The 25651-nt window shown below is 34.4% G+C and overlaps 1 protein-coding gene across 2 annotated transcripts in view; it reads right to left on the bottom strand.

Moving 5' to 3' along the window:
- Window positions 1-397: 397 nt before the first annotated feature.
- The window catches only part of EIF2A (eukaryotic translation initiation factor 2A), a 35146-nt gene continuing 9892 nt past the window's right edge, over window positions 398-25651 (bottom strand). Inside the window, exons 3-14 of one of the 2 annotated variants that reach the window (XM_045539462.1) lie at window positions 22891-22965; window positions 20252-20370; window positions 19225-19324; window positions 18777-18859; window positions 16759-16832; window positions 16479-16623; window positions 16224-16340; window positions 12608-13179; window positions 8547-8660; window positions 2701-2829; window positions 1404-1469; window positions 398-796 (exon numbers count right to left, since the gene is read on the bottom strand). In XM_045539462.1, the coding sequence (XP_045395418.1) occupies window positions 731-796; window positions 1404-1469; window positions 2701-2829; window positions 8547-8660; window positions 12608-13179; window positions 16224-16340; window positions 16479-16623; window positions 16759-16832; window positions 18777-18859; window positions 19225-19324; window positions 20252-20370; window positions 22891-22965 (1660 nt within the window). In that variant the 3' untranslated portion in view covers window positions 398-730. The remainder of the gene's footprint in view (window positions 797-1403; window positions 1470-2700; window positions 2830-8546; window positions 8661-12607; window positions 13180-16223; window positions 16341-16478; window positions 16624-16758; window positions 16833-18776; window positions 18860-19224; window positions 19325-20251; window positions 20371-22890; window positions 22966-25651) is intronic. The other variant, XM_045539463.1, reaches the window with a different exon arrangement.

Here is a 25651-nt window from a genome sequence, read left to right as displayed (position 1 = left end):
TAAACCTTGAAAGAGGGCAATTTGGTAGAATACATGAAAATTCAAATGTACACAGTTTATAATCCATACTTACAGTCATACTTACAGAACTCTTTCAGTAACACTAAACAGGGTGCTTAGTGTTACTGAAGAATATATTACCTAAGGGTGTAGGAGCAATGTGTCCTAAGTAACCTAGAGCATAGGCTCTGGGATCAGACTGGCTGGGTTCAAATCCCATTTCCTAGCTTTGAGACACCAGCAAGCTTCTAATTTTATGGCCTTAGTTTCTTCATTTATAAAATATAATAACATCTACCTCATAGAGTCTTTCTGTGAGGATTAAATAATTTAATATATGCCTTATAAATTAATAAAGGATTTCTTAGCTAAGGAACTTGTAACAAAAGCAAAGTGATTAAATTTATAATGTCTTTATTTATTTATAAGGTAAATACTGTCCCCTACTAAAAAGCAATGACATTTGTATTTCAATCTGTCAAGCTTAGCTAAAACATTCATGTATTTCTTTTCTATATCACATATTGACATGATATAGGATGCAGGATATAAACATCAATTTAATAGACATTATTAAATAACTTCACACTAATGCAGAATCTTGGATGAATGGTTAAAATCATAGATCAGCATTAAATATGGGCACATGAATACCCTGTGTATACAAATGAGTTTAACAGAAGATGTGTTTGCACTGATTTCTGGTCACCAACTTGCTTTCTTTGAATCTTTAAATACCCAATTCCAAATCTTCCAGCTCCTGCAGAAGGGCTGTCTCTTTTTGAATTTTCTCCAACTAGAAAAGTTTAAAACAATGAAGTTATTAAATAGGAAATGAAACAATTATTGGATTGGTAACCGAAACAGCACAGGAGGACAAATTTAGAGAAAGAATATTTGACACTTTATCAGATCCACTAGGAAACACAAATTAAAAAATACAGATCAGAAACAAATTCTAATTTGTTATCTGGTATGAATCAAGGGGGCAAAGAACCGATATGGTCTTACTGCATCCATTTAGGTCCAGTAAGTTTTCCATTCTATATTTGGGCTTAAAAGTGCTGAGGAAAAAAGCAGGAGAAAGGCAAACGGGGAGTACAACCTGAGATATGAGAAGGAACAGAATCTTATATTTCTCTAATATAAGAAAATTCCATTATTTTCAGCAGCAACAGCATACTATGCCTCTTAGGAATAGTGACTCTCTCAATCACCATAATCTACATAATATCTTCCCCTATTTAAGTTTAAGAGTAAAAACATTAAAAAGAATATGGCATGTGGTTTTCAAAACAAGTTTTAAAATCTTTGTGCTCTTTTCCATGACTAAATAATTGTTTGTAATAAAAAGGGGAAGGGTGGCAGTGACTACCAGCCCAAATGAAAAATGCAGAAAATACCTGATTTTTTTCTAGCTGTTTTCCAGTTGCTGCTTGTTCTTTCAATTGTTCGATTGCTTTCAGTTTCTGTAAATATCAAATGAGTCAAGAGGAAGGAAGAAAAAGTCATTTCAAATGCAAATTTACTTATTAACTCAACACATGAATGTGAAACCTGAATAAGGAGAATCAATCATCTTACATTTGTATGAAGAATGGTCTGTTAAAATGCTAGGGTAAACTATTTTTTTAACGTTAAATGTAAACCTTATACATTAAAAACATAGGATTTGACAAAATATTTTTCTCAAGCTTTTAATTAATGTTATCATGTATATACATATGTGTATGGAAATATATCACTAATTTCACAATTTATTTCAACACCCCATTGTACCTGGATGATGTCTTTGGCTTTAAAAGAAACCTCAAAATGCAGCTGAGACTCTAGAGACCTGGTTTTATCCTCAGAGTCAACACCACACACTGGTTGTAATTTTATAAGTTAATAAGCTTCTTTTTGTCTGTTTCTTCATTTAAAAAAAAAAAAATTGTAGGCCAGGCACAGTGGCTTGCACCTGTAGTCCTAGCACTCTGGGAGGCTGAGGTGGGAGGATCACTTGAGGTCAGAAGTTTGAGACCAGCCTGAGCAAGAGCGAGACCCCATCTTTACTAAAAATAGAAAAATTAGCCGAACATGGTAGCGGGCACCTGTAATCCCAGCTACTTGGGAGGCTGAGGCAGGAGAATCGTTTGAGCCCAGGAGTCTGAAGTTGCTGTGAGCTAGGCTGACGCCACGGCACCCTAGCCCAGGTGACAGAGCGAGACTCCATCTCATTTTTTTTTTTTGGTAGAGACAGGGGTCTTGCTATGTTTCCCAGGCTGATCTTGAGCTCCTGGCCTCAAGTGATCCTTGGCCTTGGCCTTCCAAAATGCTGGGATCACAGGCATGAGCCTCCACGCCCCATCTGTTTCCTCATCTTTAAAACTGAGATAAATATCTGTTCCTACTTATCTCACAGTTATCTAATGAAATACTGAGTATAAAAATATTCAGCACATTTCTAGATGAATGCATATTATTTTTTATTTCTTCAAAAATCAATAATAAAAGTCCTACTGGCTTTTAAACACTTGTGACTAGAACTAAAATCAGTACCATTCCTGAGTTACAGTATTTCACAGTGAGAAAGCAACAATGAGAACTGCTATAAACTGTTTACAAACCTGTCTGTAGGCATCTAAGTACTGCCATATTTACATAAGTCTCATGTACTCCTTTCAACATACACATCTGTTTTTTATTTAAGTCTCTCACCTTTTTTAGGTTCTTGATTTTTTTGTCTATGTCAGGGTCTCCAGAAGTTGACTGAGAGATAGTGTTTCGTGGTGTGCTCTGTGGGGCAGGAGTAGGTGCCAAATCTGGACTCTTGTCACTTCTTGCTTCCTGTAGGAAATACTTTTTTTAAAATTCAATTTTCATAATTAAAAACATTAAAGTATTTCAATGAATACAGTCCTTTTACATAAAATACAGAAACTAAATATATGATTTTAATCTACACTTTAGAAAAAGAATCTGAATTAAAGGCCTCATAAAATATGCTACATACTCTTATAATAGATATGAAATGAAATAACTTTATCTGAGTAAACTGGGAGTTATCAGCCAAAAAGCATTCCAAAGTTTTAGATATTCCAGAATGTGCCATTATACAGATGGTCTGAAAATGTGAAAGGGCTTTTCTACTGAAAGTGTTTAAAGTTTCACTCTTAAAATGCCCTCTCCAAAACTATAAAGAGTATTATGATCAAGGACATGTAATCGATGATGGAGAATAAGAATCTTATAATAGAGATTTATTTGTAATCATTATAGATCAATTCAGCTCTGTAGCAAAATGCCATGGAAAACCTTTTTCCCCTTAAAGGGATGCAACATTGCTTCCAATATGATCAGACCTCTGATAACCTTTCTAGACTCATCCCTCCTCACTGAAGGACCCACTGATTCTGAACCACTTTTCCTTCTGCTAAGGTGTCATATACTCTTGCCTCCTGGCCTTTGTGTACGGTAGTTCTTATCCACAGTTTCTCTTTCCTTGGTTTCAGTTACCTGCAATCAACTGTGGTCTGAAAATATTAAATGGAAAATGCCAGAAATGAACAATTCATAAACTTAAAATTGCATGTCATTTTGGGTTGCATGATAAAATCTCTCAATGTCCCTCCCAGGACAAGAGTCATCATTTTATCTAGCATATCCATGACGTATATGCTCCCTGCCCGTGTTTCATTCAGCAGCCGTCTCGTCACCAGATCGACTGTCATGGAATCCTAGCACTTGTGTTCAAGTAACCCTTATTTTACTTAATAATGTCCCAAAGCTCAAGAGTAGTGATGCTGGCAATTTGGATATGCCAAAGAGAAGCCATAAAGAGCTTCCTTTAACTGAAAAGGTGAAAGTTCTTGAGTTAATAAGAAACAAAAAAATTGTGCACTGATTTGCTAAGATCTACAGTGAAAATGAATCTTCTGTCTGTGAAATTGTGAAGAAGGAAAAACATCCATGCTAGTTTTGCAGTCACTCCTCAAACTACAAAAGTTATGGCCACAGTCATGCATCTCACTTCATCTCATCACGCCAGCACTGTACCATCTCACATCAATGCAAGAAGGGTGAGTACAGTACAGTAAGATTTTTTGAGAGAGAGAGAAAAACCACCTCCACGAAACTTTTATTACAGTGTACTGTTATAATTGTTCCATTTTATTACCAGTTATTGTTATTAATCTCTTACTATGCCCAATTTATATATTAAACTTTATCATAAGTATGTATGTATAGGAAAAAACATAGTATATCTAGGGTTGGGTACTATCTATGGTTTCAGGCATCCCTTGAGGGTCTTCCAGCCTATCCCTTGCAGATAAGGGGAGACTACTGTATACTGTTCCTTGTGCCTAGAACACCTTCCCCTCACAAGTCACCTGGCTGAACTCTACTTATTCTTTAAATCTCCCAGAAAATTTCCCCACCCTAAGACTGGATTAGTGGCACTCTTCTCAGACTCCCACAATACCCACTATTTAACCCTACTGTAACACCCTATAGTATTATCCCCCATTAGACTTGGGCCCTTAGCATAATACTTGCTTTAGGGGTTAAGTAAATAAAAAAGCAAAAGAATGACTCTCCTTTTGTAATTATGACAGGATACATGTTTTTATAAGAAAGAAAAAAGTTATTTAAATCTTTATTAGCCCCAAGGTAAGGTTTCTACTTCCTTGTAGAGTTCTCAGTGGAATATATAATGCCCCAGGTCTCCAAAACCTTTTATTCAGAGTTGTGGGCATGATACTCTAAACTCTCAAAGCATCGAGGGGGAACAGGGTAACACTCCTAGATCTCCAGCTCTAAAAAAGTCTGCCTACAAGTTTTTAGAGAATACAGAATTGGAGTCAGTTTTTCTTTTTAAAGTCATATTGGTTTCACTTTTATGTACATTCCAATTCAACTAACATTAATTCCTTACTTTCTGTGTAAAAACACATTACTGGGCACTCTGAGTATTCAGAAAGAAAATACTTAGTTTCTACTCTTAAGAAAACTGTAAGTTCTGATGATATGCAGTTAGGTATTTTTCATAACATAAAACTGAAGTGGAAGAGTAGATAAAAAAGATAAGGGGGATACTTTGCCTACCAAAATTCATTTTTGATATCAGATAAAAAAATATAGGGCCGGGCGCGGTGGCTCACGCCTGTAATCCTAGCTCTGGGAGGCCGAGGCGGGTGGATCGCTCGAGGTCAGGAGTTCGAGACCAGCCTGAGCAAGAGTGAGACCCCGTCTCTACCAAAAATAGAAAGAAATTATCTGGCCAACTAAAAATATATATACAAAAAAATTAGCCGGGCATGGTGGCTCATGCCTGTAGTCCCAGCTACTCGGGAGGCTGAGGCAGTAGGATCGCTTAAGCCCAGGAGTCTGAGGTTGCTGTGAGCTAGGCTGATGCCACGGCACTCACTCTAGCCCGGGCAACAAAGTGAGACTCTGTCTCAAAAAAAAAATAAATAAATAAAAAAATAAAATAAAATTTTAGTTGTTTGTAATGAGCCAAGAATATAACATTTCATCTAGGAAGAAAGACTAATGTTATAACTGTGAAAAACCATAAAGTTAAGTGAAATAAGAAACTTATTTTTCTACCATAAACTAATCAAGAATAATTTAAAATGTCTGCATTATGATACTTAAATTCTGGTCACTCTCTAGAAAGGATGTATGTATGGTAAGACTAAATTCTTACATTTCAATCCTTTTTTGGTAAAGTCAACAAACTTATAAAACCATTACCAGTTTATAAAAACACTAGTTAGATTATAAACATCTCACTGTTCTATCTTTGGTTACTTAATTCAAGTCTGAGACTGAGAAGGCCTGCTCAAGGTGAGATCTTATCATGGGACATTTAGCTCTGTTCTACCACACAGCTGTAACTTTTACTAAATCCAGCCAGGCACCTCAAAAACGTATATTGAAAGGATTATCTTACAGGTTGAAAATCTTTTGCCATTACTGGAAAAACACTCAAAAAGCAACTCCATAATGGTGGATTAATGGTATTGTCTTTAGTAAACACTATGTGTAGGTGCTTATATGACTGGATTGGAGGGGGACTGATTTTGTAATTACTATGTTTTATATTAACAACATTGATGCTTTTGTTAAAAGAGCCACAAGGCTCTATTTAGTCAAGTCAACTATTTTAAAATTCATTTTTCTGAATAAGACATACTGATTCTATAACCCAAAAAATTTTTACATGTTCCAATACCAGAAAAGCATACAAAATAAACAACTAATGTTTTATTACAAAGGGATCTTAGGTCAATACCAGTGATGGTCATATTAAAAATATCCTCTGATAAAGAGGAAGAAAGCTTACTTATAAAAATAGAATTCTAAGTTGTGTGGGTTTCGGGGGGGCCCTAAATCTCAACTAGAAGGCATAAAAAGTTATAAGGATACTACTAATGTGTTATAATATCTAGGAACAGCAGAAGTCCCTATCTGCACTGATGAAGGGACAAGTTTTGCTTTTATACCAATACAATGCATGGAATAGATCATTTTACTTGGAATAACCTAAACCTGAGCAATTAAGATATTTCTGGAGATGATTTTTTAAAAAATTTTGAGATGGGGTCTCACTGTGTTGCCCAGGCTGGTCTTAAACTCCTGGGCTTAAGCAATCCTCCCACCTCAGCCTCTCAAATAGCTGGGATTACAGGCATTTACACATCATCCACTGCGCCTAGCTAGAGATGAAATTTATTAGCTACAAACGAGCACAATGACTTTTTTTTAAAAAGCCCATGTTTTAGCAGAATATGGTTATATAATGCAATCCTACACCTTAAAATAGCAAGTGCCTACCAAAACACATAAGCAACCTAGATCTGTCAAAATTCAAGAATTACCAGCAAGATTGTATTGGTAATACAGCAATCAGCAGTTAAAAATCTACCTTACTGCTATGGTCTGAATATTGGTATCCCCCTCAAAATTCATATATTGGAAACTAATACCCAATGTATTAAGAGGTGGGGCTTTTGGGAAGTGATTAAGTAATGAGGATTCCACTTTCATGAATGAGATTAATGTCCTTATAAAAGAGGCTGAAGGGAGATCCCTTGCCCATCTGCTACGTGAGGACACATAGAAGGTACCATCTATGAGTACCAGATACCAAATCTGCCAGCACCTTGCACTTAAGACTTCCCAGCCTCCAGAACTGTGAGCAATAAATTTCTGTTGTTTATAAATTACCTAGTATTTTGTAATAGCAGTCTGAATGGACCAAGACATACACTCTGAACTGCAAAAATGCAGTTATCATGACTTCACTAACCAGACATTTCCAGCCCAGCTCATTACAATATCACCATGAGCCATACACTATCACAATTTTTGTCATTTTTTACACTGATGTGGTTTTTCAACATTAAAATCAAATAAAAAAATTATTTTTAGAATAATTCCAATACGATGAGCTCAGTGGCTCATGCCTGTAATCCCAGCACTTTGAGAGGCCGAGGTGGGAGGATCCCTTGAGACTAGGAGTTCAATAACAAGCTAAGCAAGAGTGAGATCCCTGTCTCTACTAAAAAAATAGAAAAATTAGCCAGGCATTGTGGTGCACACCTGTAGTCCCAGCTACTCGGGAGGCTGAGGCAGGAGGATCACTTGAACCCAGGAGTTTGAGGTTGCAGTGAGCTATGATGACACCACTCCACTCTAGTGCTGGGCGATAGAGAGAGATTCTGTCTTTAAAAATTTCATTGTTTGGGCACTTCTGGTATTTAGATTCCCAGCTGAATAATATGGACATTTCACATAGCAATATAATACTCTATGTTGAAATGGCTTTATAGTCATATAATTTCCAGCTTCTACTGATAAGTACATACTCTAAAGAAAGCAAACTAGGCCGGGCGTGGTGGCTCACGCCTGTAATCCTAGCACTCTGGGAGGCCAAGGCGGGTGGATCATTTGAGCTCAGGAGTTCGTGACCAGCCTGAGCAAGAGCAAGTCCCCATCTCTACTAAATATAGGAAGAAATTATATGGACAACTAAAAATATATATAGAAAAAATTAGCCAGGCATGGTGGCGCATGCCTGTAGTCCCAGCTACTCGGGAGGCTGAGGTAGGAGGATTGCTTGAACCCAGGAGTTTGAGGTTGCTGTGAGCTAGGCTGACGCCACGGCACTCTAGCCTTGGCAACAGAGTGAGACTCTGTCTCCAAAAACAAAAAAAAAAAAAAAAAAAAAAAAGAAAGCAAACTATACTACTTCACACAGGTTCAACCATAAGGGTCTACAGCTAGTAACCTACTACATAACCCCATTAATAGTGGGACCTCATTAGGGTCTCAGGTCTTAAAGTCAGGTCCAATTCCTTTATCACCCATTATACAGACAGGACTACTTAGAAATTCATAGGTAAACACAAAATATTCTGCCTATTTAACTCTAACTCCAACTACATTTTATAATATAACAGTCAAGATTTTAGTACCACAATTCTTTAAACTTTAAGGCTCACAGCTAATTTAACTGATTTTTTGTTTTGTTTTGAAGAGATTAGTGCCCCAAATACCTGCTTTGCAGCTTTCTTAGCTTCATGCTTCTTTTGATTTTTAAGGGCTGTTTTTGATAATGGCTTATCATTTCCCAGTTGTGGCTTCATATTCTGAGGTGGTTCCTCTTCATGCTATGGAAATGTAAAATAAACAATTTTGAAATGAAGTCCACGTTTTAAAAGACATACACAACAAAATTATACTTTTGCTAGTACAGGATAAACTTACTTTATCAAATTTATTTTAAGATTACCAGTAAAGATTATTTCAATACTCATTAGTAGTGGCACACTCCAACTGCCACGACGAATTTAATGGTCTTCCTAGTAGTTTATAGGTATTTTTCAACTACATAAGAGCTGGCAAAATTCACTTAAGTTTTGTTCAAACAATATCACTTTTCTTATGACTACTGCAGATTCTTATGAAACTAGATACCAATAATAACTTCTTTTGAAGTCTTTTTGGTTCTGACTACTGTCAACAGAAGCCTAGTTGCCTTGTTTCTTTTTTTCACACAAACGATTACTTGCTAGATCTTTATTTGTAAAACCAGAGGTTACAAGATTAAAAAAAAAAAAACAAATGAAAAAACAATTAAGAAAATAAATCAAATAGAAAGGGGTAACTGCAAAATGATAAACCTGAGATTAACATAATGAAGAGGCCAACAAAAAATTAAATGGTTTGTCAGACTATACAATGAAGATAATCATTTCCATCACCAAATATTGGGTTATTAAGTATGAAATGTCTGATTTTCTTAAGTACTAAGTTTGACAGTTGATATCCTTGACATTTCACTTTGACACTTCTTGTTTTATTTATACTGTGAAGATATATCCTCACTTTTTCAAATGCATGTTTTGGCTTCTGATTATCTTTCAAATTTTTTTTTAGAACACTTTTTGTGAAACCATGGGTAAGTCAAAAATGCGTGTTATTTTTTAATATAAGTTCTATCGTGGAACCAATACAGTGCAGACAGCTCAAAATATCAGTGAAGTGTTTGGGAAGGATGTGGCTAATGAACGCACAGTACGCTGATGGTTGGAGAAGCTCCGTTCTGGTGATGTTGATCTTGAAAATGAGTCACGTGGGCAACCTGACATCAAGGTGGATTATGATGAGCTGAAAGCTGTAGTGGAAGCGAATCTATCTCAACCTATGAGTGAATTAGCAAGGTTTGGTGTTACTATTCTGACAATAGTAGACCATTTGAAACAAATTGGCAAGGTAAAGAAGCTGGATAGATGGGTTCCACATGATTTAAACAAGCCTAAGAGAAATCGTCTCAAAGCTTGCCTGTCTTTGCTGTCATGACATAAAGGTGCATCATTTCTACACTGTATTGTTACATGTGATGAAAAATGTATTCTTTTTGACAATTGCAAGCATTCGGCACAATGGCTGGATAAAGATGAAGTGCCAAAACACAGTCCAAAACCGAATATTCATCAAAAAAAAAGCTAACGGTGTCTGTTTGGTGGTCCCGTGCTGGTATTATCCACTATAGCTACATGAAACCTGGTCAATGGATTACAGCGGATGTCTACTGCAACCAATTGAACGAAATGATGAGGATGCTTGCAATTAAGCAACCAAGACTGGTCAACAGAGACAGGCCAATCCTCTTGCAAGACAACACCAGACTGATCATATGTTGCACAAACAACGTTGTTCAAACCATAGCAGCTGGACTTGGAAACTCTCTGTTATCGACCATATTCACCAGACCTTGCACTGACTACCATTTCTTCCAGGCTTTGGACCACTCTTTGCAAGGAATAACATTCAATTCTCAACAAGATATGGAAAATGCCTTTTTCGATTTCATTGCCACTCACTCTCAAGGCTTCTTCATTGCTGGCATAAACAAGCTATTATGGCAAAACTGTGTCAATAGTTTAGGCATCTACTTTGATTAATTGTACTTCTCTTATTTGAGATATAACAACTACACTCTTGATCTGAAATTGAAAATTTCATATTTAGTGACCCATTTCATATTTACATAACCATATAACTATATTCCAAGACAGAAAAAGGGCAAATTAAGTATAGGTTCAAGGTACCTCTGAGAAGCTTCAAGCAACACATACAGTATTAAGTGATGGCACTACAACTCCTTATCAGATTGATCTACTTATTGATTTCTACCTACATTGCTATTATTTTAATATAGCATGTCTTTTAGACTCTGTCATACTTAGCACTTCAAAAGTACCAGTTCTCTATGAAGTTTCTTGAGTACTAGGTCTCAAATATGCATTGTGCTTGTAAGTCCTATAAGGAAATAGGCAGGGTTCAAACACTTAAGATACAGAGAAATAACCCACATTTGTAGAACAGACAAATTTAGAGCACAACATAACATTAAAATTTGTTCAATAGTGGGCTCTTCTACAGTACCTTGCTTTGGCTGAAAATGTTTCTGCTCATGAGAATTTTGATTAAAAATGATGAAAGAAGAAAGTTACAAGTCTCTCCCACACTTATGAGCATCATGTAGCCATTAAGAGCCTTTCATTTTAGATAAAAAAAATTCGTGCAACTATTACAATTCATGTGGAACCTATCTATCCAGCTTCTTTACCTTGACAATTTGTTTCAAACGGTCCACTATTGTTGGAATAGTAACATCAAACCTTGCTGGTAATTCACACATAGGTTGAGATGGATTCACTTCCACTACTTCACTCATCATTATCCACCTTGATGTCATGTCAGGTTGCCCATGTGGCTCATTTTCAAGATTAACATCACCAGAACAGAACTTCTCAAACTATCGACATTCTGTACGTTCATTAGCCACATCCTTCCTAAACACACTTCGTTGATATTTTGAACTGTCTGCACTGCATTAGTTCCACAATGGAACTCATATTTGAAAATAACACACATTTTTGACTTATCCATGATTTCACAAAAATTGCTCTAAAAATTTTTTGAAAGATAATCACAAGCCAAAACATGCATTTGAAAGAGTAAAGATGTATCTTCACAATAAAAATAAAACAAGAAGTATCAAAGAGCAATGTCAGAGATATCAACTGTCAAACTTAGTACTTAAGGAAACCATTTCACTTAATAACCTAAATATATTTTTGTACAATTTTACTTAAATAACTTAAAATGACAACAGTGTTTAAACAGAAACATCTCAATAGGAGTTAAGAAGTTACAGATGGCGGCTACATTTTGTTTAGTGCAAGAGGAAGGGTTATTTTTTTATTTTTATTTTTGTTTTTGTAGGGGTGAGAAATGGCACAAGAGAGGCAAAAGAATATTTATTCTTTGAAAAACTATCTACTTCCTTGAGTGCCTAAAAATGAGGCAACTATAGATCCCTCTTTACTTGGTACAGTCCCAGTTTATAGCTGTTGTATGGCCACTTTTCTAGTAACGGCAATAATACTGTTCATTCTTAGAGCACCTTTATTTCTTAACACCATTACAGAAACTCAGGGAATTAATAAATGCTCTCCTCTGAGCTCTCAAATGCAACATTTTTAAAGCAATTTGACCAATACCTGGGTCATAACTTTACAACAGAGGTGGGAAAGTAATGGCCTGAGGACAACAAATGTGTTTTGGTTGACCAACAGTGTTTTAAAAATTGAGAAATTTCTCATAAGCATCCAGACTTATTTTGTCTTGAAAATCAAACATTTTGGAAAACTAGACTTAAAATCTCCTATGGAAAGAGTCAGCTATTCCTATGTAGCTGCTATAGTTTCAAACTGGGCATAAGCTCTCTCATTCACCACTCACTGTGGCCTTATATAACTGGCCTAACCTGACAAGCATTTGAATTTGAGCCCCCGATCTACAAAGCCAATATGTTATACTCAGTTACCTTCCCCAGAAAATTTAAATGTGAATTGCTTTATGTTAACTACTTTGTCAACTTAACAATATGAGCTGTTAACCATCTTCAGGAGTACATCTTCAAAGATTTCTCCCCTAGAATTTATATTCTAATCAGGTGCTAAGTAACACAAGAGCATAAGAAAATTCTGGAGAACTCCACAAAAATGAAAAACCTTCCCTGCCAAATTAGTAAAACTTTACTTACCAGTTTGGAATTGGTGATTGGTTTATTTCTTAAAGCTGGGGGTCTATAAGCCGTTGCAACTTTAGGTACCTCACTGGGTACTTCACTTGGAACTGCTTGGTAAGTTATTGTTTTCGCTGGAAATACTCCATCCAAAAATGGTTGCCAAGAAACCTGCCATAATTCTCCATTGGATGGCACATCATACTTGTGCAAGATAGAACCAGTATAATGCCAAATCTTGTACCCATTATTAACACGTAACCTGGGAGCACACGTGGCTGTTAAAATATGCTCACCATCTGGGCACCAAGCAAAATATGTAGAATCAGAAGCCACTGGTTTAGAAATAAGTTTGTAGTTTTTAACATCCCACACTTCCATTTGTCCTCTCAGATTTCCAAATCCAGCTAATACTAATATATGTCCATGAGGGCTATAGTAGGCTGCATTACGAGGACCAGTTCCAAAGTCAAATACAGGATCACATTTCAAGTTGAAAATTGTTGCTTTGGCAGGCATAAAACCATAAACAGCACAAAACTCAGTAGAACTAGAATTCCAAACTACATCATAAATTGGGCCATTTTTTGCTAGAAAAAAAATAAAGCCCCAATTAGCAATAAAGAATTATATGAATATAACATTAGCACAAGTTATAAACATATAGTACTCATAAACGCATCAAACAGTAAAAAAAAAAAAAAAAAAACCTCTACAAATTGCAAAGAATGTTAAAATTATTCTTACAGGATATGCCATGGAGATTAATGTATAATCATAAATTTATCTAAAAATCCCAATTGAATCTTAATTGCTTTTAAATACCTTGGACTCAGAGAAGCCCAAATGGGCTTTCTGTAATATTCTGTTAATAAACAATTTTTTTGGAAGTGATAATATACGTACCTGGAAATAAAAATAAAAACTATATTAAAAAATGCCAAAAAGTAGGTCCTTCAGAGCTGAGTGAGGTGGCTCATGCCTGTAATCCTGGTACAAGGTGGGGGATCACTTGAGACCAGTCTGGGCAAAAGAGTGAGACCCCAACTCTACAAAAAATTAAAAAATTATCCAGGTGTGGTGGTAAGTGTCTGTAGTTCCAGCTACTTGAGAGGCTGAGGTGCAAGGCTCACTTGAGCCCAGGTGTTCAAGGCTGTAGTGAGCTATGATTAGGCCACTGTACTCCAGCCTGGGCAATAGAGTGAGACCTTGTCTCAAAAAAAAAAAAAAAAGTTCCCTATACACAAGGCAACCCTCTGCTATATTTCCTGCATATCCTTTCAGAAAATTTTTGTTAAAACAAAACATTTTTCTCTTAAGCACACAAACAAATGACAAAGTTCTAGATCTCTGTTATTTCATTTAGTACTCAATGTTGGAAATTTTTCCACATAAAAACCTTAAGATCTGTCTCAGTCTTTTTCAGTTGCACTGTATTCTACTGCAAACTTTGCTGCATATTCTCCACTGTGAGTACACACAAATATATGCCTAGGAGTGAAACTGCAAAGTCAAAGGGCATATGCATTTACTTGATAATATACCCCCAAAATGCCCTGTAAAGAGGTTGTACCAATTTACACTCCTATCAATAGTTTTTGATGGTAGAGGTTTCCCCTTTGCTCTCACCCATACTGTGTAGTTTCATAATTTTATCTTTGCCAACCTATTAAGTGAAAACTTCTATCTTGTTTTCATTTTTTTCTTCTGTACTAAAATAAGCCCATCTTTTTTTCATTTCTATTTCTTTACTTATTAGCTAAGTTTTAATATCAGTAATTTATACTCATACTTTAATGAGTAATTTCATTTTTCTGTACATTAATTTTTACTGTCCCATGCCCATTTTTCTCCAGTTATTGGTCTATTACTTGGTTTACTTGCTATTTTGCGAAAATTCACCTTTTCTCATACTCATCCCTTTTCTGCTTAAAAAAAAATTTCCCCCAATTTTTTGTTTGCTTTGCTTGATTTATAGATTCTTTTCTTCCCCCAATGTAGAAATCTGTACTTTTTATATGTTCAAATTTATAATTTTTTCCCCTTATGACTTCTGTCTTATTTAGACTTCTTTTTCTACTCCAACATTAGAAAACAAATTATCCCATGTTTTCTTCTAGTTCCTTTGTAGTCTTACAGATAATTTTTTGGCTCAACCAGAATTTATTTTGGTGAAGAGGTAGAGGTAATAACTTTTTGTTTCAAATTGCTAGCCAGTTATCTCTAAACCATATGTTAAATGACCACTATTTTCTCCATTGATTCGAACACTGACTTTATTATATATTAATGCCTACAAAAGTATGGATTTGTTTCTAGACCCTGTTCTGTTCCACTGATTTACCATTCTATTCATTTGCCAGAACCAAATTGTCTTAATTACGACCACCTTACATTTTAACATCTGGCAATATAAAAATTCCCAAACTCCCCCCGCCCTACTCTTTTTTTGTAAAATTTTCAAAAACATTCTTGCATATTCATTATCTAATATCAACTTTAGAACCAATTTATCTATTAAAAAATCAATTGGCATTTGAATTTAATTTTTAGATTAATTTGGAAAGAAATGACATCTTTATAAAATTCTTCTTATTAAAAGTCATAGTTTGTTCCTCTGAAGAAGTTTTCTTCCCATTGGCCCTACATATTTCTTTTTTTGGAGCAGCATCTTGCTGTCACCCCTGCTGCAACCTCGAACTCCTGGGCTCAAGCAATCCTACTGCCTCAGCCTCCCAAGCAGCTGGAACTACAGGTGTGTCGCACCACACCTGGCTTGTTTTGTCCATTTTTGGTAGAGGCAGGGTCTTGCTCTTGCTCAGGCTGGTCTTGAACTCCTAAGCTCAAGTGATCCTCCTTCCTCAGCCTCCCAGAGTGCTAGGATTACAGGTATGAGCTACTGTGCCTGGCCCAGCCCCTACGTATTTCTTATTTTTGTTGCTGTATTTGGAATCTTTCCTTTCATTATTTTTTAAGTGCTTATTGTTTATAATGGACTTCACCTATACGAGCAGAGATGATTTAGTTTCCTTCTTTCAAAGTTGCACATTTTACTTCTTTTGATCAGTTATACTGACTAGGTATTTTAGAATGTTAGTAAATTAATAGTGGAAAGGGGAGCCATCCTTATTTTGTTTCTGACTTCAAGGGGAATAAAGTTTTTTGTAGGGAAGGTTATCCTACTTATGAATGTTCAATTCAAAATTAAAAAATTAGGAAGCTGCCATTATTTTAAAACTATTATTTTAAAGTTTTAGCTCCTCAAAACAACAGACGAAGCGGTAATATTCTTGGGTATTATTAACAATTCTAAAGATTGTACTAAACATACTAAATAACTTGCTGGCATAATTAGTTAAATAAATCCTAAAAGAGCTATCACAATGGAATTACCTCACTCAAAAATTTCCCTACTAAAGTGCTGGCATAACTCAGTTAACTAATCAGATCCTATCAAAATAAGGTATGTCTGAAGATGATTTTAAGTTTCTTAATTCAGAGGAATTTTATCTTAAAGGTTATAAAGTATTTGAGTTTTCCTACTTGATAAAGAATTTAGATTATATCATCTTTATGGCATAGTATTTTTTACTATCATTGTTTTTACCAAAAGTAGGACTGCTGGAATACTCACGTAATTGCACTACAGCACTTTCTCCATTTGTTGCAATGTAGTGCAGTGTTTGTTCCCCATAGTAGGAAGCTCCTGTCTTGTCAACATCTGTACTAGCTATTACCAACACAGCAGTAGCTGTAACAGTAAAAAACTTTAATTAGATTCAAAACACAAATTAAATAAGCATCGATACTCTTTTTTTATATACATGGGAACATAGTCTAAATTAACACTTGATAAAATAAAATTAGGGATAAAATATATATATCATACCTTTTTTATTCCACAGCATTGTAACTTTATCAGCCTTAAAGAAACTTTTATTGGCTAAAGCTGCATGAGGTCCACCAAAGTTGGGGTATTGATATAATCTTACAAATGAAGGCGCACCTTTACTTCCTGGAACATAGACAGCCACCTAAGATACACAGACATAAATCATTACTTAATTTTTGGAAGGATATAAAGTGAGGCGGATATGTTTTTACAGTCACAAAAACTAGGAAAAGTTTTAAAAATATTGCATCTAAACAAATAAAAGAATAGCAATTACCTTGTATGGTTGGGGTCCAGGTGATAATACAAAATCATTAATTTTTTGCAAATGTAACTTATTTGCAATTGTGTCTAAAAAGAAAGTAAATAATGTCAGATTGATGATAGAAGCTAACAGGAACATGTTAAACTCTGAATGCAATATAAAAGGTTACTATAGCTACACATTAATACTGTTCATCATAGTCTCATATAGATGAGGCAGAGAAACACAGTGGAAAAAGCATGGAGTAGGACCAAAACAGATTTAGGTTTCAATTCCTACTCAGTCATTTAGTATTAATGGCTACGTGAGCTTGGGCAAGTAAGGGGATTGATTTTAAGAGCACGGTGCCAGGCACATGGTAGGTTTCAAAAATGTCAGTTCTCTTCTTTTTAATCTCTGAAATAAAGTAGTCTTAGAGTCCATTAGATGGGAGAGCAAATTTGCTACTGTAGAATGTGGATATGGAAATTCTGTAACTAATGTGATACATAGATACATGATAATGATCATCACAACCATAATAACAATGGCTGCTATTTATTAAGTGCTTACTCTATGCTAGGCAGTCAGAGCCCATGCTATTAATAATACTGCCACCCTGGTTTATGGGATCAAGAGCTATTACTCATTCTTTGCTCACTTTCAGAAATCAATGGCTGCTCAAAAGTAGCACACCAAAGGCCAAAGTGGTGAATCTCCTACATTTGACATACTCACAAAGAGGCAAGTAAGACAAGAAAGCAAGATAACCCAAAAACAATGGGGGTAGGAGTAAGTGTCAAAGGCAGAAAAATGAAGTGCATGGCTATGCTGATTGGATGCTGTACAAAAATCAGCCTGCATGCCATCTTTGGTACATGTGAAGAGACATACCAATTCCTATTCTAAGCATGGGATACAAAAGCAAAATTCAAACCATGAGAAAATATGTATGACAAATAACCTTGTTTCTTAAATAAAAAATTACCAGGGAGAGGCTCAGCGCGGTGGCTCACGCCTGTAATCCTAGCACTCTGGGAGGCTGAGGCGGGTGGATCGCACAAGGTCAGGAGTTCGAGACCAGCCTGAGCGAGACCCCATCTCTACTAAAAATAGAAATAAATTATCTGGACAACTAAAAATATATATAGAAAAAAAAATTAGCTTGGCATGGTGGCGCATGCCTGTAGTCCCAGCTACTCGGGAAGCTGAGGCAATAGGATCGCTTAAGCCCAGGAGTTTGAGGTTGCTGTGAGCTAGGCTGATGCCACGGCATTCACTCTAGCCCGGGCAACAAAGTGAAACTCTGTCTCAAAAAAAAAAAAAAAAAAAAAATTACTGGGGGGGGGGGGTGGGAGATAGAGTGGGAAACTAGACTAAAAAAAACTTAAAAAAATATATCAATAACTACAATGTGAGATACCTTATTTGGATCCTAGTTTAAAAAAAAATTATAACATTTGCAATTATTAGAAATTTGAACACTGACTAAATATTTAATGATCTGTGATAATGGTATTATGGCAGTTTAAAAAGTTACAGATCCTAATCTTCAGACATATATATATATATATATATATATATATATATTCTGAAGTATTTAAAATTCTATATAAAATTATATGATGTCTGGGATTTGTTTTAGCTTAGTAAGAGAAATGTAACAGGATAGATGTATGGATGAGATAGGATTGGTCACAGGCTGATGATCATTGGGACTAGGTATCTACTTTTGTGTTTAAAATTCTACACAATAAAACATTTAAAAATTTTTGTGTCATAGAATTTCAATAGCAATTAAACTCAGGAAGAGGTATTCAAATGTCTTAATTTAACAGCAATTATCAGATAATAAAAAGTTATTGTAAAAGAAAACCTTTGTGTTCAGATTTTCACTGGATTTAGACTTATAGAGCTATGCACATGAAAATAACAGTAATTACTGATTAATAAATTAACAGCATTTAGAAGAATGCTATATGCCATAAAAGTTAATGAAAACTATATACAATTACAGTAAATAATAAATTATTTTATAAATCTTTCCATACTAAAATTGTTGTTTTCAAAGAAGTGAACTTCATTGTTAACATTTCGGGCACAAAGATTTTCATCTTCTGACCAGGATGGACACCTATGTCACAAACAAAGAGTATAAAAAAAAAAAAAAATTTAGACAGAATGTAACATCATGTTAACATGTTAAAGTTTGTGATATTCTTACTATTTTAAGGAAAAGTAATTATAAATATGATATCAAGTCAGTTACTAATAGTTTCAGTGTATGTAATAAAAAAATATTATTCATTTCCATTTAAATACTAAACAAAAGAAAGATCAAATTTCTATTGTATTACATTCCTACATACAAAATCCTAAAAGATCTAGATTTTGGTCTCATAAGTTATTTTAAAAATCAATACCAGAAAAACACATAGTGTACAGTGATGATATTTGAAATAGTGTGTAAAAAATTAGTAATTTAAAGCATGTACTTACCAATTTTGCATTTTCTTCTGGATGAAAGATTTCAAACATGTCCCACTTTTCACATCATAAAGTTGTAGGTTGGGTGTCCCAGCTGTGCCATCTTTAGAAGCTGCAATAAAAACAATAATTTCATTCTTAGAAAAAATTTGAATGAGATTATAAAGATAAAGTAAAAGAGTTGCTTTAAATCAACTTTTCTCTCTAGCCTTAAAGTTAATCATCCATTCCAAAAGCCATGATGATAGCTGTTTAAGTAAAAACCCAGCATCTCTGAAATGAGTTAATGACTACAGATTTTAAGAATACTTAGGAGATTTCTTATTAAGTTTGACATAAATTACTGTCAAATGGATTAAATCATACAAAGTTACATAAAAACACTCATGAGTCTCAACTTCCCTTTTATTTACTTGGAAAAATAAGATTCATTAGAGTACATGCCTGTTGAAAGAACAAAACCCAGGAGATTTATAACCCAACAATGACCTATTATCATTTACTTATTCAATAATATCAACATTATTAGAAAATGTCTCTTAAAATAAGCCCCTATACTAGTTTCCTATATTTTATTACTCGATGAAGCACAGCTATATAAAATGTTCACATAATGTATTATTATTTAGAGAATGACATACCATTCCCTACTTTGTCATCTCTTAGATGTTGTGTCTAACTGTACTTCTTTTCACTTACAATGAGTATTTAAAATGTTTTAATTTTAAAGGTCATTATTATTCTTAATCTTAGAGATCTCCTCTACCCAGCAGTTAATTTGTAAATTTTCCCTTGAGCTTTTTCTCTTCCTCTATTTCATAATGGATCTTTTCACTAACTTACTATGTATCTTGAAATTATTTGCAGTGCACTGTATTTGGAAAGTATAAGACTCATTCTTGACTATAAATATTCACAAACACTATTTACTGTCATAAAGACTAATTAGTTTCTTATAAGATTATAAACTTTCTCCTTTTTTTCCCCACTAAATTTAATTAGTCCTGTCAGAATATTTTTATGATGGGAGAATACTTACTAGTATAAGGCTGCCACGTTGCCAGGACAGTGTTTTTTGGTGAGAATTCAAGGCAAACTGCCTTTGGGAGGTCGAAGGAGTGCAGTAATCCCTTGTTAGTGACACTGATAATATTTACTCTGGTTTCAAAAGAAATTACTTCAGCAATGAAATATTGTAATAGCCAGCACTAACCCAAACATTCATACCTCTTTTCAAATACAGATCACTTCAAGTGTTCATTTTCCATTAAAATCAATTTTCAGTTAGTTCCAGAAATTATCCAGGAAATACCTTAACTAAAAAAAATTATACATTTTACCAAAAGGCTCCTATAGAAGATTAGTGTTGGGAAATAAAATAGAATTAGTAGAAAGACACATGGATGATTCTACCTTCAGCTGAAAAGGAAATGATAAGGCCTTTGAGTGAACACAAAGCTAACCTACAGAGAAACCAAAGGGAAGGCACAGGTGCTAGAAAGAATAGCAAGAGCACATTTTTAAATTTGAATAAATAGAAGCTGTAGCAGCTAGGGAAATCAGTAGGGAAGCTTTGATGTCTATTAAAATCTCAAAAGCAGGCTCCAAAAGATATGACTATAAGACTTATTGTAGTACAATAATGACAAAAATGACTATAATAAAGGCAGTTCCATTTTTTGGATATTTTCTATATACCAAGCAGTGACCTACCCCCTTTAGGTACATTTTCTCATTTAATCCTCACAATGGCAATATAAGTGTCATCATCTCTGTTGAATGGTTTAGAAAAATCAAATGATTTGATGATTTGCCCAAGATCATAATATTGATAAATGCCACAGCCAAGCTTTGAAATCATTTAGGCCTGACTTGCTTTTATGTACTACACTAAACTCTTTGGGGTCAAAAAAAAAAAAACCAAAAAACAAAAAACGAAAAACAATTATGCTCCATCTTATTCCAGAAATTGCTGAAAGCAACTTCGTTCTACTTAGGTTTGAGGAAGATACCAAGGTTAGGATAAGCAGTAACTGGTAGGAATGAAAGATTTTTGCATATTGTTTAAACACATTCATATATGATTTTTCACAACTTACTAAAAAATAACATTTTAGAATTATAAGCAGCTTTCTTGTTTTTTGTTGTTGTCATTGATAACCTTTAATTCTTAGTTTAATGAAGGATGTTTATTTTAATTAAAAAATACATATTTAAGGAAGAATCAGTTAAAGTTTCTGACTCAGCCAGAAACTGAACAAAGATCACAATCAATACACGATATCTGGTTCTCTTGCACTCGAACAACAATATGTATCATTGTGGCCACAGCACTTTAAGGAAATAAATGCTAGAAACTGGTGTAGAATATATCTATTAAAATAATGGACATAACATATGGGGACACGTTAAAAAAGATTTAGAGTTGAACCCAAGAAAAGGCTAAGTGGAAATATGAAGTATTAACAATAATTGCCAAGGTAAAAATAGACTTATTTAACAAACTCTAAGCTAGATGAATAAGGGATAACTTAAAAAAGTAACAATGAAAAGAAGTATGGTATATCCCATTAGGCAGCAAATTTCTATGGATTCACTACTCAAATAGTATAAACTAAAATATGGATTTAAAAAATAAAACTTAAATACCCACAATAGGTTACACCAAAAGAAGTAAGACAATTTGAGAATACATGCTATCTTTGAGGCTGAGATTATAACTGTTAACATTGTGGATAAGACCCTTGGATTCAATAACTTAAAAAAAATTAAAAATGAATAATTTTTTAAATTATAAAAGCTAATTCTGCCAGCTACTTATAGTCATAAAGGTGGACCACCTAATTTAACAAAGATTCTCTTTAGTAGTTTTTAAAAATCCTGTTTAATCCAATCTTATTTAATAAAGACTTCAGAATACAGTATCACTGTCAAGAACATTTAAAATGCACTTTTCATAAGGATGACAGAACTTGAGAAAAAGATCAAAGGAAAAAAAAAGAAAAGAAAATGCACTTTTTGAATGAATGCATACTTTTCTCTCTTTAAAAAAACCTAGCACTATTATATGTGGTTAAAAACAATGTAATTTTAAACCAAGCAACAGATATTTGGGTATTTTCTTGGTCTGTGAAATGAAATGTTGTAGTAAGTCTTAGAAAATTAAAAAAGACTGGTTTTTTTTAGTACAATATAAGCATTTAACCAAAATTATTCTTTGCAAGGCTAATTTTATAGTCTGATAATTTTTTAGAATGTTAAACATTCTTTCATATAAATAAGACTAACAGTAATAAGTACAATTGTTACTAATTTAACAGCAAAGGTAAAAAGTACTAACTCTAAAATAAACAAGCAAAGAGAATTATTTTCTCAGGACAGAACTTAAGAAACGCTAACCAATAACTTTGAGCACTATTTAAAACAACTTAGCTTCTTCAGTATTAAATCAATTTTTTTATATGTTAATTTTTAATTCTAAGTAACTAGATAAATCATGGCATATACACAGAAACAAACAACTTTGAAGGTGCTCTTTGTAACGCTGAAGATGCCACATTATGACAATAAAAGTTGGACTTTATTAATGACATTCAAATACGTGTTATTCAAATAATGCCAGTTATGTTTATATTCATGACACACATAAAATATAATGTTATATAAATGAACACTAACTTTTCTCCATTGCCCCAGGCAAACAAGGTCCCATCCTTACTAAAGGTATAGACTTTGCAATTTTTCCCAGATTCTCTGAAAATGGAAAAAAAAAGTTTAAATAAGTATTAATGCGTTTCAAAAAATCTGATTATAAACTCTACAATCTCTTAATAACTAAGAACTTACACAAATTTTAGAAAAAAATGTTTTAGTCTGCCCAAACACTTTTTATCTCTTAAAACGCAATGCTAACAATCACGTAAAGTAAGCTGAAAATTGATTTTATACCAACAGATAAATCTTAAGAAAAAGAACCCTTTTGAGTGCATTATAAGTTTGTGTGGAAACCCCCCAATGTAACGAATGTAAATGTTACCAGCTATCAGCCCTAATCTTGAGAATGCTGTAGGATTTCAAAATGGGGACTTTGTGGAAAATGCCCCAGACAACCTGCATTAACAAAACAATGGTAGATAGACTATCCTCATGTGGCCAACAAATGCCCCTGGATTTGAAGAACAAAGGTAGACCTTCCATCAATTTCTCATGTGTAGATATAGAAAGCACAACAACAAGAGATCTTCCCATTACATAAATGCTGATGCAGTACGCTGTACCAAAGCAGATCTGCTTGGCAATATTCTATCAAGTAATTAAAACCATAAGTACTGTATCTTTCAAATGGAGATGGCCACTATGAATATATCTCTCAGTGATAATGAAAAGCCAAATAGAAATGTATATCTGTGTACATGTAGATGTCCATTAATATAGTCACAACATTAGATGAGAACTTCATGACTGATACATAATTCGAATTACTAAATAACAATAAATGCACTGAGAACTGACCAATATTTCCCTATTAAGCTGGACATTATCTTTACATTAATTCATCTGAAATATGTGCACTTCTCTAATCATACAATGGTAGCTTATACTCAGTTTATAGTTAATGAAACTATTTTTTTTTATCTCTTTCTCACATAAATAGCTATGACCCAGATGTTCCTCATCCTACCCTTGTGCAACTCATTTCTGAACCTTAAGGCAGAATTTTATAATTATCCTTATTAAATTCCACCGAGGTTTTGGCCTATCATTCCAGCCTACTGAGATCCACTTAAATCTTGATTTTCTCTTTTTAAAACATTAGTCATTCTTTACGGATTTATGTAATATGTAGATTATAAAACATCATTTATAAACTATGATCTAAATTATTTATAAGAATATTGAATGAGCTCTGAACAAGATCTGGTGGCTCACCAACAGTCCTTCTTTCAAACTAAAATCAATTCATTAATCAGCTAACCTCACTGCCCTTAACCAATGACAACTGTGTCATCATTGTGCAACCTAAAGACTTCATTTCTCAGATATTTTCCTAAGATCATGTTTACAGTTCTATTTTTCTGATGTGTCTGGAAATTCTGTTCAGAAAGAAAATAAGACAAGCTTGAAACAATTTGTTCTTAGCAAGCTCATTCTGACTCCAATAATCAGCTCCCTTATCTCAATAATTACTAACTGTCCTTTCAATATATCACTCTAGAACTGTGTTCAGGATTGAAAACAAGCTTGACCATAGAATCCAGAATTCAATTATTTTCTTTCCCATCTTGGAAATTGAGAAATTTTGTCTGTTTCATTTTGGCATAATTTTTTTAAATGAAAAATTTCAAATATACACAAAAATGGAGAAAAAGGTATGGTAATTCACCCATGTGCCCATCATTAAGCTTAAAGAACTATTAACCCTAAGCCAATTTTACCTACTCTGTTATTTTTAATGCCATAATATTTTAAAGCAAAACCCAGATGTCATTATCATTTTATTCTATAATTCAGTATGCATCTCTGATGAGGATTTTTAAAAAAACATAATCACCACCATGCCACTTCATCTCATGAAATTAACTCCTTATTATCATCTAATAGCCAGTATCTGGATTGAATATCCAGGTTTAAAAGCTCCCCAGATCATTCTAGTGTGCAGCCAAATTTGAGAACCACTCATCTAAAAGTGATTAAATTCAGAGTTTTTTCAAAAAATTTTTAGCCTTCATAGAAGATAAGTACCACATACGTTCCTACTGCAACTTACCAGGAAGCGCACAATATCTCTTAGTTCTACTGAGATTGTACTAGATTCAGTCAAGTGCCTTCTTGGATCCATTTAATCCTTCCTGCTGCCAAACCTCAACTATTCAACGAAGAGAACTGGCCACCTCATCTAATGACACTGGTTGTCTCAGACTCTCTAGGAGTAAGAGCCATACTTCAGCATGGTTTCCATCAGGCCCACTGCATGGGAGAGCAGGGAAAGGAGCTCCATCACTCAGATTGAACCCAAACAGGGTAAAAAGCTCTGGCTGCAGATAAATGTCTTATCCTTCCTCCCCACAACAGGTTGGTTTTCAGGTTCAGTGGTTCCACACAACCTCTCTGGAGAAAATCTGCACACATGACCAAGCAACTCAGCTATATTTTGAAGATCTGTGGTCAGCTCAGTGCATCCCCATTATATTTGCTTTTACTCCTTCCCTGCCTCACTTCCCTTTTCCCCCTCACTCCTGCTGTCTGGGGACTGCACACCCCAATCAAGTGTAGTACATAACTTTGCCACAAACTCTGTTTTCTAGAGCAGTGCTTCTAAAACATGAATGTACATAAAAATCACGTCAGGACCTGGTTAAAATACAGATTCTGAGTCAGTAAGTTGGGTAGGGCCTGGGAAGCATTTCAGTACTGGCTCACAGGTGAAGTCAGCATGGCT

Source organism: Lemur catta, chromosome 1, assembly GCF_020740605.2.
Source record: "Lemur catta isolate mLemCat1 chromosome 1, mLemCat1.pri, whole genome shotgun sequence".
Classification (NCBI taxonomy): domain Eukaryota; kingdom Metazoa; phylum Chordata; class Mammalia; order Primates; family Lemuridae; genus Lemur; species Lemur catta.
Note: the sequence above shows the minus strand (reverse complement) of the source record. Positions and strands in the feature narration are given on the sequence as shown.